This window comes from Nelusetta ayraudi, unplaced genomic scaffold (assembly GCF_046127955.1).
Source record: "Nelusetta ayraudi isolate G7.1 ecotype Tasmania unplaced genomic scaffold, CSIRO-AGI_Nayr_v1 ptg000006l, whole genome shotgun sequence".
Classification (NCBI taxonomy): Eukaryota; Metazoa; Chordata; class Actinopteri; order Tetraodontiformes; family Monacanthidae; genus Nelusetta; species Nelusetta ayraudi.
The window spans coordinates 1,432,041-1,449,424 of record NW_027466056.1 but is presented as its reverse complement, the minus strand read 5'-3'; the positions used below and the strand labels follow the sequence as shown (position 1 = coordinate 1,449,424).

The 17,384-nt window shown below is 44.8% G+C and overlaps 1 protein-coding gene across 1 annotated transcript in view; it reads right to left on the bottom strand.

Annotated features, from left to right (window-relative positions):
- The window catches only part of LOC142880063 (uncharacterized), a 35,278-nt gene that overhangs the window by 10,915 nt on the left and 6,979 nt on the right, over positions 1-17,384 (bottom strand). The window contains exons 2-35 of the mRNA XM_076013701.1: positions 13,182-13,346; positions 12,980-13,071; positions 12,146-12,267; positions 11,879-12,041; positions 10,621-10,743; positions 9,207-9,320; positions 8,995-9,120; positions 8,845-8,892; positions 8,295-8,336; positions 8,129-8,191; positions 7,972-8,046; positions 7,381-7,464; positions 7,207-7,263; positions 6,776-6,829; positions 6,641-6,694; positions 6,410-6,463; positions 6,243-6,296; positions 6,091-6,144; positions 5,956-6,000; positions 4,689-4,742; positions 4,178-4,222; positions 4,047-4,100; positions 3,898-3,942; positions 3,768-3,821; positions 3,626-3,670; positions 2,503-2,556; positions 2,362-2,406; positions 1,735-1,896; positions 1,568-1,621; positions 1,433-1,486; positions 1,284-1,328; positions 880-933; positions 690-734; positions 527-580 (exon numbers count right to left, since the gene is read on the bottom strand). Coding sequence (XP_075869816.1) covers positions 527-580; positions 690-734; positions 880-933; positions 1,284-1,328; positions 1,433-1,486; positions 1,568-1,621; positions 1,735-1,896; positions 2,362-2,406; positions 2,503-2,556; positions 3,626-3,670; positions 3,768-3,821; positions 3,898-3,942; positions 4,047-4,100; positions 4,178-4,222; positions 4,689-4,742; positions 5,956-6,000; positions 6,091-6,144; positions 6,243-6,296; positions 6,410-6,463; positions 6,641-6,694; positions 6,776-6,829; positions 7,207-7,263; positions 7,381-7,464; positions 7,972-8,046; positions 8,129-8,191; positions 8,295-8,336; positions 8,845-8,892; positions 8,995-9,120; positions 9,207-9,320; positions 10,621-10,743; positions 11,879-12,041; positions 12,146-12,267; positions 12,980-13,071; positions 13,182-13,346 — 2,453 coding nt within the window. The remainder of the gene's footprint in view (positions 1-526; positions 581-689; positions 735-879; positions 934-1,283; positions 1,329-1,432; positions 1,487-1,567; positions 1,622-1,734; positions 1,897-2,361; positions 2,407-2,502; positions 2,557-3,625; positions 3,671-3,767; positions 3,822-3,897; positions 3,943-4,046; positions 4,101-4,177; positions 4,223-4,688; positions 4,743-5,955; positions 6,001-6,090; positions 6,145-6,242; positions 6,297-6,409; positions 6,464-6,640; positions 6,695-6,775; positions 6,830-7,206; positions 7,264-7,380; positions 7,465-7,971; positions 8,047-8,128; positions 8,192-8,294; positions 8,337-8,844; positions 8,893-8,994; positions 9,121-9,206; positions 9,321-10,620; positions 10,744-11,878; positions 12,042-12,145; positions 12,268-12,979; positions 13,072-13,181; positions 13,347-17,384) is intronic.

Genomic DNA, 17,384 nt, shown 5'->3' with positions numbered 1-17,384 from the left:
AGTGATATGGTGACAGTTTGCCTGTCCTGCTTGACAGAGGACTTAGCGCCTGTCTTAGTCTGTCTAGACTGGCCAGACGTGTTCTCATGAGAAGGTGCCAGACATGCAAGCAAAGTTTAATAGCCCTATATCAGGCCAGGCCGGCACACTGTCGGCGTTAGGGGCGCCATTATCCCTGAACACAGAGGAAATCAGAAAAAATAAGAATGAAAGAAACAAGATTTTCAATACAAATTGTCATTTTTTTGGTCCTGAAATGACAGTGTTGTGTTCATTTTCTGCACTTCTGAGAACAACAGTCAACCTCTAGACAGTAGAACTTAAATAATTGCTAGTGTGGATGCATGCAAAGTTGTTTTTTTTAACAGATTAAAAGACATCATAGGCAATATACTGAGTTGTACAACAGCATTAAGACTTTACAATGCAAAGATCTTAGTGAGTGAGTGAGTGCTAGATTTTTGGTGTGTGTGTGTGTGTGTGTGTGTGTGTGTGTGTGTGTGTGTGTGTGTGTGTCACAACTCACACTTGATCCTTTCGGTCCTGGTTCTCCATTTCTTCCTTGTGGTCCTTGAGGTCCCTAAAATAATGAAAAAATGTAATACATTTGCTGTAAAAAAAACAAAAAAACTAAAAAACTAAAAGAAAAACTAAAATGAAAACAACTCATGTATGATTAATTTCCTTACCCTGTCTCCAGAAGAACCCGGAGGGCCGTCGTGTCCTGCGGTGCCCTGCGCAAATGTTACAGAGTCACAACAAGAAGCCAGAGATGAAAGTGCTGAAGCTCAGTTGATGGTGTGAGTGAGTTCAACCCATCAGCAACTGACTGACGAGGTGTTGGAATCGGCTGAGAGGGAAACAAACACTTCTGCTGACCTTCTCTCCTGGTTTCCCTGTAGGTCCTTTGGCCCCTCTGGCACCTCGTGCCCCCTTTGACATAGAAAATGAACTCATGACTCATGAACTTTTAGCGAACTGAGAAATGCTGTAAGAGACGCTTGCATAAAAGCAGGAGTACATGAAGTAATGAACAGGAAATTTAAAAAAAACAACAACCTCTTATGTAGTACATACAAAACCATCTTAAATCATATTGATATAAAATCAAATGTATTATCAGTTGAAGCACAGTGATACTATAAATCATAGTGTTAAATTTTTTGCCGTTTAACCAGATTCTTGAGATTTTTTTATTTATTTATTTATTTATTTTTGTACTTTTCTACTTTTTGCAATTTTGTATTGATAAAAATTGTGCACAAATATTGACCATCACGCACATTTGGACCCCTCTGGCCTCCTCCTCCTGATTGACCAGCAGGACCCTGGTGAGTGCAAGAAAATAATATGGCATAGTATTAACAATGGCATTCATGTCGATGCCAATTGTCTGGCATAGCATCACATCTCGTTGAGTATTTGTACGTACTTTCTTCCCCTTTTCTCCGCTCGGACCTTGCACACCAGGAAATCCATCAGAACCCTGGAAAGACAAACCAGCCCTGATATAGCTGATGATTCTGGAGCATGTTTGTTTGCACAGGTGTCGATTAGTGTATTTTACCTTGGGGCCCAGTCGACCTGGATACCCTGGCAGTCCGGGAACTCCAAGTTTTCCCTTAAAAAAAAACATTCAACGTTATGTAATATGCCTTAACGCAATATATTTGAATTATACGTAGGGACGTTTCTGGTCTTTTGATAAGCCTGTGCTACTGCGCAGCTTCATACCTTCTCTCCAAGAGTGCCAGACGGGCCGGCTTCTCCTTGAGGACCCAGCTGGCCTTTAAGACCCTCGGGTCCATCTTCTCCACGGATCCCTGGAGGTCCGTTGTCTCCAGAATCTCCCTTTCCTCCCATCTCCCCTTTGGCGCCGGAGAAACCATCCTCCCCCTGTTCACAGAGAGCATTTCAGGTTAGAGGTGAGGACGGCAGGACGGCCGACAGGAAATCCAGCTGAACGGACAAGAGCAATGCTTTAGCTTTAGCTTCAGTTCCAGTTCCATTGAGGAAATAGACCAGAGAAAAGATCTTCAAGGGGAAAACAATGCATCATGAAAAGGAAAGACGGCTGTAAGAAATATGGAAAGGTTTTGTTTGAACAACTTTGGACCACCAGACTGTGGTGACTGTGGTTTCCAAGCCCTCAGAGGTTCCTCCTCCTCCCAGTCTACTGGTCAGAGTGAGCATCTCCTCAGCCTTTAACGATGCTCAGAACTCACTTGTGAGTCGAACAACACAACAGAATGTCGTCACTCTGTGGCCATCATGTGGTACAGTATGTTCTGCCATCTAAATATCCTGTGTGTGTGTGTGTGTGTGTGTGTGTGTGTGTGCGTGTGCGTGTGTAGATCTCACCTTCTCGCCTTTGCTTCCTTTGAGTCCTCTAATTCCATCAGCCCCCTGAGACAGTGCAACAGACACAACAGGGTGTCATTAAACCGTCAGGTAGCATGAGAGCAATGCATGCAAACACTGTTTCCAGGAGCATTTTCCCACCTTGACTCCTCGTTGGCCTGGGTATCCCACAGGACCCTGCATTCCAGACGGACCCTGCATCACAGCATCACGCATGACAAAATAATGAACACGCAGGTCCAACAGAAGGAGAGTTCTGGTGTCTCGGAAAGTAACAGACACCTAAACTGAGATCCTGTCGTTTAATTATAAGTCACAGCAACAAAAGAATCTTTGAATTGTAGAAATGATGAATGGCCATTTCAGAAGCAAAGATGGAAGCTATCAAGGAGAAAAGCAATTCAAGGCTCAGCACAAAATGCTGTTTAAGTGATTCACTTCATTTATACACCGGTAATACATAATCACCAGTATGTTTCTGTTTGTGATGGAGTCAAAGCCATTGATAAATAGGTACGGTGCAGGTACATTTTTCTGGTCTCTGCTTGAAGTTACACAAAGGAAACAATTCCGTAATGCTCAAAGGAGCACAGCACAATTCAGTTGGACTGTATTTGGAAAGAAGGGCCACGTTCATGGTCGCATTGTCTGAATAAATCTTGCTTAGTCTTGCTAATATGTATGAACCAATCAGTGAGGGGAATCAAAAACAACAACTTTGAATGGCTTGCATGTACAATAATAGAGATTTGTAGATTTGATAAATCCGATTGTCAAACTGTAAAATAACACTGACAAACACATTAATACACAAGTTCATAAAGATTTAAAGAAGCATAAAAAGTTCAATTACTGCCGGTGACTGCGGTCATTTCTGGGGGGTTGCAGAAGCCAAAGCAGAAACTATTTGGAAGGAGAAATTGAGGCCTTGTGAGAACTGACAAATTGATGAAAGTCAGCCTCATGTTGAGGAGGGGGGTGAGTGAATTCCTTCAATGTTAATGATGTGTTAGGTAGCAGCAGCACCACCTGCACTGAAGGCGAGCGCAAGCATCTGAGGGGAAAGCCCAACCCTTCCAGCAGCACTGGACATGAAATTAGCTAATGAGGCCTCCTGCAGCAGGTGCACTTCGTTGATCTTCAATCACCGCACTTCATTGATTCAATAGCGCGAGCAGTGCCCGTGGCACAGACACGAAAGACTATTGACTGAGGATTAATGAGGCACGATATCGCCGTGTAACAACGCCTCTGACAAACTTACCGGCAGTCCTTTCTCTCCTGGGGAGCCCTCCCTGCCAGGGTGGCCCTACACACAGCAAGACAGCAGCTGCTGCTCAGGGTGCTCAGGGTGATACGTCAACGTGTCTTGTCAGCAATGTAACTAAACAGAAGCAAACACTCACTGGAGGACCGTCATTGCCGGGCAGGCCCTGTGCTCCTTTCTTGCCCTGAGGCCCCTGTTGGATGAAAGTCAGGAAGTTGACGCTCAGTTTCTCTAAGACAGGTGCAAAAAGCCAAGAGCAAGCGTTTCACCTTCTCTCCGGGCACCCCGACCAACCCCTGTGGACCAGGAAAACCCTGCAAGAAAGACGGAATGATTGTTTCCTCTTTGTCTTTCTGTCCTTCCTCAGATGTACAAAGCATGTCGTTGAAATATTTTTTGGGTCCGTTTGTGCTCATACCAGGATACCGGGGTTGCCTTGCTGCCCATGTGCTCCAATTTCGCCAGGGGAACCCTGTTTCAAACAGGAAATGATGTCATGAGAAGTGTCTAGGGCCACAGACTGCAGTTCACGGTCATCAGTCCACTCACTATGTTTCCCTTTGAGCCTTGAACCCCATCAATTCCTCGAATACCCTGCGAGGAAAGGATACAAGACAGTTAACAGCGCAGTCCAAATCCCACCGGTCTGTTGATGCACTCGTTTTGGCCCCAAGTCAGAACATCGTGTGGTTGAGGACCACAATTTACTCACTTTAAAAAAAAACAACAAATTGAACAAACATGTTCTTCTCTAGTCTGGGCCTTGAAATCTTAAACACAGTGTAGTCAGGCTGCTTACACGAGTCCAGGGATATCCTCAGGCAACAACGGGAGTTTTCAGCTCCCCTGCTCCCAGAGCGCACTCACAGTTTTGTATTTTACAGAAGAAACTCCTTCACTTCTTTGCCGATGCCACTGATTTATTGTCAGCCACATGGATTCACACAGGAACCACTAAGCAGCATCATTATATGGGAATCCATTTGTCATCCAAGATTGTTTTTGGAGATTTATTGTGTTATTGATATATGTTCGCTCAAGCGCAAATCCAAACACTCACAGCCTGGCCTGGAGGTCCAGGTCGACCCCTGGGGCCAGTCATCCCTCTGGAACCCTGAAACACACAGCAATCACAGCCTTTAGTCAGTGAGGGAACATAACATAACATAACATAACATAACATAACATAACATAACATAACATAGCATAGCATAGCATAACATAACATAACATAACATAACATAACATAACATAACATAACATAGCATAACATAACATAACATAACATAACATAACATAACATAGCATAGCATAGCATAACATAACATAACATAACAAGAGTAGTTAAATAAAATGAAGATAAAAAAGGGGGATTTCCCTGCCACATGAGGTAACAAGGTCTCAGTCATCCATTTTTACCCACTCAAACAAGATGTTATTGTATTGTTGGCGTCACAGTATACAGGTCAACTATCTCTTGATTAAGATTTTATCCCTTGACACATTTTCTTTCTTTTTTCATTGTGTTTAGTGATTCTATTTATCGTCTCTCACTCTTTTGTTCCTCATCTCTGCTCTCTTTTACCCCCTGGCCCGCCCTTTTTTCCCCACAAATGACCCGTCTCCCCCATCTGCTCGGGTCGCTGTGAACCTCAACAACACGTGTATGCGGATTATGCAAAAGGGGAAGTACGTTAAAGCCTCTCCTTGCCCTTTGCAGAGCAGAACCTGTCAGATGAAGAAGAGCGCCCCCCCCCTCCCTTAAAGAACACGCCAAGCCTATCAACGTGGACAGGTTGTGAAATAAATATGTGTCATGGGGCAAAGTATGGCTTTTACGTTGTCAATGTCCATCATCAATTACTTTTAAAGATCTCCTGGGCTTCATCTAAGTTCGTCTTACCTTTGCCTGGAAATTGCCATCAAAGAGTGATTCAACTACTGTAGGTGAAACTAACTTTGGACAAACCAAAGATCACCGACGCCACCAGTCAACAGTTTGGAGACCTGTTTCTTCTTTACCTTGATTTGTTTCTACACTGTAGATCCACACTGATGACATCAAATATATGAGCAAGATATGTGGATTCATGTGGCAAAAGAAAAAAAAAATTACTATACCTAAATATGTGCTTTTATATACATTTTATATGAAGAGTGGCTATTCTAGATCATCTGAATAATAAAACTTGTTTGAGTTGTCTCACACTTTTTTTGTTCATTCATAGTTGTGATTGCATTGTAGCGACAATCCACAATGTCAACAGTCATGAAAATGAAAGAAAGGCCATGAAATCAGGGGAATGAGTCCAAACTGTTAAACTCACCGCATCACCTGGCTGCCCTCTTGGCCCCGACGGCCCCTCAGCTCCCTACAAAACAACAACAACAGCTGAGGCATCTTAAACATACAGGAAGACGACCGCGTCTGTGTGAGTCCATCTCTCTGTGCGACCGCTCACCTTTTCACCCAACTCTCCACCAGGACCCGCGGGCCCCGGTTTACCCCGGTCTCCCTGGGGAAAAACACAAACGCAGGTTGGGCAGGTGCCACCCTAAAATAGATCTTGTGAAATCTTCTTCACAACTGGCATGGATTCAGCCCATAACTCACTTTATGTCCTTTGTTTCCAGGGAGACCTGGCAGGCCGTCGAAGCCCCTGTCCCCCTTAAAAGGAAAAGCGGGCAAATGAGGACGCGCGTGTGAGGAAAACGGTGAGAACAGCTGTTGAGTGAACAGCATGGCAGTAATTTTCACGCTTTTTTTTTTTTCCCTTGTACCTTGGCTCCAACCTCTCCTATTTCGCCGCGTCCTCCATCTGCACCGGCTCGACCCTTAAAAAAAACACAAACGCACGCAAAAAAAACAAAACACATCAGATCCAAGATAGGTTGATCATTTATAAACCACAGGATCATATTTATTTTTTAAAGAGAAAAAAAAGAAAATTGTTAAAAAATGCATTGACAGAACTGCAGCACTCTCTCTCTCTCTCTCTCTCTCTCTCTCACCCTCTTTCCAATTCGTCCGTTCTGACCCGGGACGCCCATCATCCCTTGAGGCCCCTGGGTGCAAGCGCGTTAAAGAGCATCTTAGTTGCATTGTTGCACGTGAGGTGAGGAGCGGTTAACAAGCAGGTGACTCACCGGTGCACCCATGTCTCCAGCGTTCCCCTTTAAGCCAGGTGGACCCGTCAGGCCCTGGGGGGAAACATTATGGAAGCGTTTAATTCATTAAGCCAGGAATTTATTTTTCCACTGCAGCGTAATGACCTGCAGCTTGGCGCCGAGCTACTTCAGTGTGTTTGCTGAAATGTGGCTCAGAAAAATCACGGCTGAATGATGCAAGTGTGTCAAAGTGCATGACATCTAAAAGAAACTAAAGCATCCAACCGGTGCTCTGCTGTCTTTTATGGACTATTAGAGTCAATTTGAAGTGTTGAAGTCTTATTTTATGGAGAATCTATCCTCATCTGAAAAATGCATCTTGTGCAACTCATGTCCTTTGACTGCCAACCTCCTGATCCACATCAGGGTCGCACAACAAACACTTAAAGACAACAGATGGTCTCCCTCACCAGCGGTCCAGGTCTTCCCTGAAGCCCCAGAGCCCCAGGTGGTCCCTTCATGGCCATCTATTGACGAAGGGAGATGCAAAGTTCACACTGACTTCGGGAGTTTTATACAAAATCTGGGTACCTCTACAGTTTATGCATGGTAATGTGGGCCCGAACACTTGGTGCTGTGTGTACCTGGGTCTGCTGCAGAATGGCCTGAGCCTGCGCCTCCTGTGCAGAAACCACCACACCTGTCTTGGAGTCTCCACCAGCCTGGAACTGCACAAATACATATATGGTGGTATAAGAAACACGGAGCGCGTTCAAATCAAACTCAATACGCCACCCAGTGGCCAAAGTGTAACACTGCAGTTTGGGCCCAACAAGCACAGGCAGGTAGAGGAACAGGAGAAGTGGGAATCAATAACTCCAGGGGGAAACTCAACTCGCAGGTTATTTATGTGCAGTTTTAGGAAGGGAACGCAGGGCTGTTTATGCACGTGTACATCACCTGCTATTACATCACTGAAAAGAGAGAGACACCTTATGAAATACTGAGCAATGTTGATTTACAGCTGCATTGTGAGGCAAGTGGCAGCTGAGGGTCTTCCCTGAAAACACATTTACGTAACATCGCTGAACTTTGCTCAGTTATGACACTCAAGCATTCGCGCCTACCCAGAGGGCCTACACGAAGGGTTAACAGCACCAAATAACTGTCATGGCAACGCCGCTGCGCTCACAAAGCCCGAGGCGGCGGGGACGGCAGGGGCAGTGCAGGATTACCGGTATGAGCAAGACGTTTCCAGGAGGACCTGGTACTCCATCAACTCCACTGAGACCTGGTCTCCCTGGAGGGCCCTGAGATGAGGCAGAGCAGGAGGGTCAGCAGGAGGAGCAAACACAACACCTGCGCGACGGCAAAAGAGTCAAGAGTGCGCACTAGCTCTCCGGGGTCTCCTCGAGGTCCTTGTGGTCCTGTGACTCCAGGGGGTCCCGGCATTCCCTGCAAAAGGCGCAGATGGATCAACAAACTATTCATGACAAACGCAGTGGGGTTATGTCAGACGCGTCAGAGGTGCAGTGATGTGGACCGTGAAGACACTCACTGGAGGGCCTTCGGGGCCGTACGATCCTGTGAACAGCGTTCCCTGTAGGAATGTAGGGGGGGGGGGAGACCTGTTCTTCAGAGCTGTACAGATTTCAACAAGTGATGCTGCTTCTTGATCTTAGAACGACACCAAAGTTCTTCTCCTTCCTGCGGTCGTGCAGGACGCAGTAATAAACTCCAGTGTTTGAACAGTGTTTGGTTCTTGATAGGGGAGCAGAAGCAGCAGTAGCGTTATAATAGCAGCTGAGGAAGAAGTGAAATGTGAAAAACTGTCTATGACTCAACTATTCAGAACACCTGGGCTGTCTGGAAAATATTGATGGTCTCATTTTGAGGTTCTAAAACAGAAGTGGCTTCGCAAGTGCATAGAATGAAAGGGCAGCAAGTGCAACATTGAAAAAATAATGGGACAGAATTGGATGCGGCCCACTAGATACGTCCGCAAACAAGAGGAAATGTCTTTCTTTCAGCTCAGCAAGTTTTGGGTGCGGCTACAACACAACGAGGGTCACAAACACGCAGCGGTTGTGTGTCAGTGTTTTTCTCACCGGCCCTAAATATCCAGGCTCTCCTTTGTCTCCTTTTTCTGGCATATTCTGAGCGAGAGCAGACAGACAGACGCAGACACGTATTATGAATGCAGATGCAGAAGAGACTCTGAATAATTCCACCGCGTGTGTCTGCAGTTCAGCTCGTACCGCCGCGTTGAGGGAGAATTCCCGCTCCCTCTCGGCCGGTCCGTAGCGCTCGTCCTCCTCTTCGTATTCGTACTCGTTGACTTGGTAGTCGTCGGTTGCGTTGTCAAAGTCCTCGTACTCGATGATCTGCTCAACGCACATCACACCACAAGAATTAGCCGAGACAGAAGAACACAAAATTCAGCCGCCGTGTCCTTCGGTGGAAGTCTCACCTCGTACTCGGTGACATTCGGGCCTGAAGTCACCATGGAAACGGACACGTCGTCATAAAAGTCGCTGTAGTCAAACTCCTCCACCACCGGCTTGGTTTTGGGCGCTCGGTCCACCTGAAACAATCCAGAGGTAAGATGTCAGTGTGGCCTTCTGTTCAAACAAGCAAAAAAAAAAAAAAGAACGTGTGTTGATTGAACTGGGGGTGAAAGCGAGCCACACGTCATAACAACCTCTGCAGTGGGGGGGGAAATATTGTTTGAACAAGCAGTCAAAAACGTGGCTAACAGGTCCAGTATTTGTTTTATGAGGCTTTTTCAGGGCTGCCTGTTAAGCCAGGAGGCGTGGCTAAATTCAAGATTTTGCATTAGCTTCTTCTCATCAATTCCATTTCTGTTGTTGTTACAAAGAGGGGGGGGGGACGCTTTCAAACCAGGAGGCCTGGAGAGCTGCGAGCTATGAGCTGGATGATAAATCAAAACAGAGAGAGAGCAGAGAGAGAGAGAGAGAGAGAGTGAGGGAGAGAGAGAGAGAGCGTCCAGGAGTGCTGAGCGCTCGACAAAGTCAGACCTGCCAGGGTGTTGCAGAGCAGAAAACCGCGAAATGCGTTTTACGGTGACGAGGATGTGAGGAAAACGACAACAGGAAATAGAAAAACAAAGCCAGGGAGTGCGCGGTGATTTACGGCGCTTGTTTAAATTGGAAGTGCTCTGCATTCAGAAAGGCAATCAAAACGTGTGTGGCTCTGGAGCGACTCATTTTATTTTATCATGCAATCTGCGGCGAAGACATTCCTGTGTCTCTGTGTACAACTAGGAGGGTAATGGGTGGAATTAAAATGAAACAGCCGTGGGATAATAGATGTCAGATTCCACATCAAGCAAAAGCTTCCCCGCGGCCCAAAGGCATCTTAAAATGACTGATTTTGTGATACAGGTATGTAGTAATAATTAAGACGTTAATAAATCTTGTTTGCCTCACAAACTCCCCCATAAATACCTCATAGAATAGAATAGAATAGAATAGAATAGAAAGTATGTACTTTACTTTATAGATGTACTGCACTGTTGCAGCACTGAAAATAAAAAAAAATCCAAAAAATAACTACGCAGTAATTACAAGAAAGAGCCAAGTAAATCTCAATACAATAAACACGAGCAGATGTGCAACAGGCAGTCAACTGTGCAGCGGCGGGGATAAGCAAGGCTTTATGAACCACTGGTGCAGTGTTGGCCACTGAGTCCAGAAACGGCTACACTCTGTCAGAGACTTATGTCTGTTTCCCTGATGACAGTCTGGATTTACAGCAATCCAGGCCTGTGGTGGCCTCAGCTGGAGGTGCGTGTGGAATGGAGCAGGTTCACGGGGAAAGGCGCCGTCCCCATCTCTCCCCCATCTCTTCCCTTCACTACGTACCTGCTCAGGCTCTGTCAGAATGCTGTTGTAGGCCAGAGGTGCGTCGCAGTCTGGAATGTAGTCTTGACAGTAGGTCTGGGCCGCGCCGGGGTCGTCCACGATGAGGAGCTGCTGGATGTCGCCCTGAGTGCCCCAAACACACACACACACGCACACACACACACACACACACACACACACACACACACACTTCTCTGAATGAGTGAAACCATATGATCAGCACATGAGGTGACATCACTGGGTTATTACCGCTTCTTACTAAATGCCATAGTCTGGACAGATGACATGTCATCATCATGTGTTTGCCGGGTCCTGTTCTGTGGTTACATCCTTGTTTAGTCAGATCAAAGTGACTTAACAAGCTGTTCCTTTTTCTTTTTTTTATATCCTTTTCTTTTTTTTAATTCCCGTGGCTCCACACTTAATAGCATCCAGAACTCGAATCCCCAAGAGGCGCCAGCACATTAAGCTCGCAGACAAGACCGGCCTTTTCTTGGGTTTTGCTCTATTTTGGACTTTTACACAGGGGAGGGAAATCTAGGCCAAACGTGGGCAGCGGCTGGTCAAAGCTAAACATCCGGACCACCTGACACCACACGGTCCACACTTCACACAGGGCATTGCATCGCACTGCAACTCAGAGAGCCAAGCAAACGATTAAACATGGATTCAGATTAAGACCGCAAGACATCGGTGGCTCGACTCTCTGAATCTGTCTTTGGCAATTATTCATCTGATTTTGTCTTTTAATTGTTTGGAAACTCTTCTTCCCGGAACATTAAAATGCAGTAGATAGAGTCAGACACTGGGGGGCAGTGTAAGGAGAGGACTCATTTTGTTCATTTGTGGTTTGATATGGAAATGTGCAATGGACTTGCAGCAACAAGCAGAGGCACATCATGCCTGCACATAAGGAACTACATGTGTGTTCATGCGTCGCTTTGAGGATTCTCTCGTTCTTCCCTTTTTTTTGAGATGAAAAAAATTCACCCTGAAATATGAGACGCCCGAGGTCAGGAGATTTTGTGCACTGGTATGACGAGCAAACTGAAGTTTTGACCTTTTTCTTTCTTTTTCTTTTTTTTTTTTTTTTAAATGATTCCAAGGGAAAAGAAGGTCACCCTCTAATCCAAAGATCAGCATTTGGCAGCACCGGACACCGGGCGTTTAAGTCCCATTCCGATCCATACGGGCAAGTTTGTTCACTGCAAAGCAACATTTCCTTCATCACAGTGACACAAAGCAAAAGCAGCCCCACCTCAAACACGCCTTCGTCCAGCAGCCGCGTTCCAAACACCGTGACTCCCTCCGTGCTGACGTGCGGGTCAAGACCTCGCAGCAGCTCCAGAGTTTCGTGTTTGACACAGTCAAGATACAAAGTCACTGCCTGGCCCTCCACACTGTAGGCTATCCTGTGCCACCTGGAAGGAAGGCCAGAGGACAAACGGTTAGCGTGTTTTTAGTCAATTATTGTGTGGGGGAGGGGGGGGGAGACATTTATTTAAAATCCAAAAACATTACAGACTTTCCATCAGCCAGGTTGATCCTTCTGAAGGTGGGGTAAAGCTCTGGAGTCGGCTGACCCTCATGGTCCTCATAAAGAAAGACGGGAGAGCGACCGATCTCCACGCCCAGCTGCTGTGTTCCCTGAAATTAATTTCAAAATAACACCAAGATGTTGAAAAAAAAAAACAAAAACAATAGAGTCAAAAAAAAAAGCTCTGTGTGTAGAAAAGAAATGGCAGAGTCCATCATGGAGGAAACAGGCTCTTGAATTGGCTTAAACAGCCACTGTGTGTCACGTTTTGAAACAAACAATATACACTTTTTTTTTTTTTCTGCGAACATTTCATTCCAGCTTTTGATGAGAAAGAGAGAAATAACTGCATAAAAACACGCTCAGGAAACCTTGTCTGTTTATAGATGAAATATTCACGACAAAATACGGTCAAACATTTCCTCTGCAGCTCAAATGTGTCTGAACAAACACAGGAGCAGTGGCAGTCTATTGATCGAGTACGTCTGACTGTTCTACAGTCTGCGTCAATATGCCTCTGTTAACACTGGCCAATGAAACCAGTTACCTATAGCATCAAGCTGGTCATGAGTGGAGCAACGCAGCTTCAAACTCTGCATCTCTGTTGACTTCACTACAACTACTGTATGGTTTCATTTTTGCACTGTGTTTTGGTGCTGCAACAGTGTCGTTTCCCAATTTGGGATCATTACAGTACATCTATCTATCTATCTATCTATCTATACATCTATACCTCATCAACTTCAGTAGAGATTCAATGTGTATTTGTTTAGCGGATGTAAGTACTGTGCAGCATGCTTGAATTGAACATGTAACTGGTACCTGCGAGTCATACAGGGAAAGGAGGAAGACCTGAGAACCCTTCATCGCCCGAACCGTTGTCATCACTGAGAAGTTTGTTGGGAAGGACGAACCTAGAGGAACGACGAGGAGCAAAGGCAGCAGAGACAAGCACAGAGTCACACAGACGGTCACCTGCGCACACCTGCACTCTGCAATCTGGTGCACCTCGGCTCAGTCTTACTGGGAAACAGCTGTTTGGTCGGTGCACTCAGCTGAATCTTTTTGTCGATCTTGAACGACAAGTCCGTCTCCTCTTGTCCTTCTCGGCTGACGCACAGTCCCGCCTCCAGGGACACGCCCTCCATGTCGTCCGACAGATCCAGTATCTTCAGAACGTCAACTCGATCTGCTGGCAAAGGAGACGAGAGTGGGGGGGTGGGGGGGTGAGTGAAGGAACAGGTGGGCGTGACGGAGGGAGGAAACAAAACATGTAGTGCAGTTTCAGATCCAGATGTACCAGCGCAGACCTCCAACCAACCAAACGCCGGTTGGATGGATGGTCGTGAGTGTGATTTGTTTTTACTGCATTAGAGGATGTGCTGTTGCGAGTAACAGTATCAGACATTCACAAACTTGCCATGATAAGATGATATTGTCATTGATCCTCGCAAACTTTCTCTCCCCTACATCAGCACTCTGAAGTTCTGGAGGAACTCAGCCAGCTGTATTGGAAAGTCGAAAGGCACAGATGGGCTTGAACTCGATTTCTTTCCTCTTTTTTTTTTTTTAAGCATCTTGCTCACATTATTGCCTCCCATCACACATTTCTTCAGTTTTTTTTTTCCTTCAGTTGTCAAGCTTCAATCAGAGCAGTACGGAATCCAGGAAACTCCACCACGACGCCATTTGTTTCGCCAGTCTTTCTTCCTTTTAAAGCTTCAAAGATGGCATTGTAGCGGTCAGCTGGTAGGCTGCTCATCCCTTCACTCGAGATGGTGACACCATTGGCATCGCCTTCTCAACAGAGGCATATTCAACACAGCAGCTTTATACACGGTCAACAGCTGTTAGTGTGCTATCGCGAGAGAGGGGAGGTTTAATTTAAGAGGCAAATTAGACTATAGTTTGCAGTACTCGTACCGCAATCACACATTTTTGTCATTGCATTTCTTATCTTTTTACATATCATTAAGCCTAATAGCATAGTTGTATAGATCATATTTGAACGTTTTCGGAAAGCAAGAAAAAACACATTTTTAGCAAGCACATTGGTAAAATTAGGCCAAAAAACGACATAGGCGATTGCTATTAGGCTAACGATATGTAAAAAAACACAACTTTCTCAGAGTTTCGTTTCAGCAGCGTACGACTGGAATGCATGAAACACACTCATCGGCAACACAACAACTGTGTCGGGCCTCACACCTCTTGCCACTTTCACACACACAAATGACCGAGAATTTGAGGACCTGCTAGTCGTCCCCCCCCCCCCACACACCGCCTCCCCCCCCCCCCCCCCCCCCCACACACACACACACACACACACACACGTACACTCGCCTCTCTTGTTCCTCTTGTGCCTTCCCCAAGGCGACCTGACTGGGTAAATACTATGATGATGATGTAAATGATATTTCAGCGAGCCGTCACTGCTGTTAGTTGTATGCTAATGACTCGATGACAAATCAAATATGGCGGCCCATTCTTTTCAATGGAGTCGCGCAGCGCTCACCTGGCGCAAGAAAAGTCAACCGTTTCGAATTGGCTTCCGGGTTACTTCTGCATTATGTAACCTATAGAGGAGTAGTGACTTCCATCGTGCCTCTGTAAATCCCATGATTTCATACTGTGGATTGTGTGACATTTTTTTGTTTCTGGCGGTAAAAAAAAATAAAATAATAATAATGTATTCAGTAGTCGATAGGGGGACACCTACGAAGCAGAAGTGCACCTTTTTTTTTTTTCTTTTTTTTTTTTAATGTTCCTGTTGTAATCTGTAATGAGCAGTTGTGGAATGTATTTTTCTTAAATAAATAAATAAATAAATAAATAAAAAATACAACAACAACAACAACAACAACAACAACAACAACAACAATAGTTGTACGGAAGATAATTACTGTTAAACTGTTTTTTTTGTTTGTTTTTTTAAAGAAAAAAAAAAGAAAAGAAGGAAAAGAAAAAAACAGTGAGTTGAGGAACATTCGCAGCTTAGCCTGACAGGAAAGGAGCCAGAGAGTACAGAAGAACTTTAAGCCTAGACAGGAATCAGGTTGGGTGTATCCTTTATAATGACAATGGTCTGGAAGATAAGCATCAGATTTTGTTTGAAAGTATGGGTGACAATGATAATAACAGATACTAAATTACCCACCTGGGGATAATTGAAAAGAGACAATCTGTGTTTAAATCCAGTCGAGAAAGAGTCCCTTTTTAGTTCTGCTTGTATATCCATAAATATATTCTGCACTTTGAAGTGAATCATGTTTTCATCAAGTTTTATTGGGAACATTGAAAAAAATGGTGAAGTTAACCATTGTGCTGCACAACAACAATAAACAGTATGCTTGATTTTAATAAAAAAAAAAATAAAAAAAAAACGTGGGATGAAATTAACAAGTAAAAGACTCCTAATATAAATTAAAACTGATACGATCCAGTTCCCCTCAAAGTTAGAAGGAATTGGATTTCTACACTACCGGGAGAGGGGGGGAGGGGGGGGGTCAATTTTGAAATATCATTTGAACAAATCCAGGGCAGCTATGCCAGACTGATTTGAATAAATCTTAATTGATTATTTTGTGCGAAAAGACACCCGTCATATACAAATTTGCCTCATTAGAGACTGTTTCTGGTGTGAGAGTGACTCTCTTCTCTCTGAAGAAATCTCCGGACTTGGGTGATCAGGAGGGCTCATGGAGGTCAGACCAGGTTCGACAAGTACACTGGAGCTGACTCATCAAGTGAATCAAAAACAAGCTTACAATGAGACAAGCCCATTATTGATTGTTTGTTGGACGCTTATGTGGACAAGTTTTTTTGTGAATCAGGAGAAAGTATAGCAGCTGCATTCTGGACCAATCAGAGGCATAATTATGCTGACCTTAAATATGCAGCGGTCTGACAAAACAGAAACACCATGAGGAAACTTTAATTGTTCAGCTGAGAAAAACACAAAGCGAAAAAAAACAAAAACAAAAAAAAAGTGAGGGGAACAAAAAAACTAACGAGGCATCCAGAGCTCAGGCAGAAACATAAAATGCCATATGCACACACACACACACACACACACACACACACACACATTCCTTCTTGCATGACCAGATATCTATGGGACTGGAAAAGCAGAGAAAGAAGGTGTGGTGGGGAGCAAGAGAGGTGCAACTATCAGCTTGTCAGGTAATTGTCAGAAAAAGGAGTGAAGAGAGGAAACAGTTGGGAGAGAGAGGCACGCCCATGCCGTGTAGCTTCTCTTCACAAGTATTCCTGAGGCTTACGTCAACCTTCCATCTGCCAGGCACCTTTAAACACACATGTGCATGTGTAGAAACATCAGAGGGTGGTATAAAGTCTGACTGCCAGATGTATTTGCCGCTTGCTTTTTTGGAGTTTGCCCATCTGTTTGTCCATCTGTCCGTCTCCCTCAACCTGCATTTGAGGACGGCAGCCCAAACCTGCGTTTCATGTGCAGGACACTCTCTTATTTAGCAATCCAGCCTAGACTTTGGTCTGGAAAGCCTGCAATTTGAGCATTTCCTCGCTTCAAGAGTTAGGAAATGTCCATGTCCCCTTTTCTGTCTATTTCCTGTCAGTTGACTGGAACTACTGTCTTACATTTGTGAGATTCCAATTGCACCTAGTAGCCGTTTAATAGGTAAGTGTGACCTCCAATTTGAATGAAAGAGTTATTAGTGCAGGTAAGATAAGGTTTACCCACTTATATGTGAAAACAAAGTGAAGCCTATTATTAAGTGTCAGTCATGCAAGGACAAGGTGCACAATGTGTTTAAAGAAGAAGGCAAAATCACCCTGGTACGGTAGCCCGGAATAGACTGAAGTCTGCCATTCAAATATAAACATAACACTAGATTTCTATGATAGTGGAAAGAAAAGGGTTGAAAAGAAAGAATAAGTAGAGTCGTTGCTTTCTCTGGGTTTCAGTCCCCCAATAAATGAAAAGGAAAGAAACTTTAAAAAATGATTAGAACACAAATGTCAAAAATAATGGTGGTTGTGAAGCACTCTGCCCCTACTACCTGCCCCCCGGGTTGTAATGTGACAACTGATGGAATGTATCTTGAGGTGCATATGGAGCTTTACTTCCTGCTTTGTTCAGGGCGACAAACTGGGACGTTGGCGTAAGCTGGCTTTCCTGGTGTCAGCTGTGTGGGGCAGCTTCTCAGTCAAGATGAAGGGAGTAACCAAAGACGCTTCCATCTTGAAT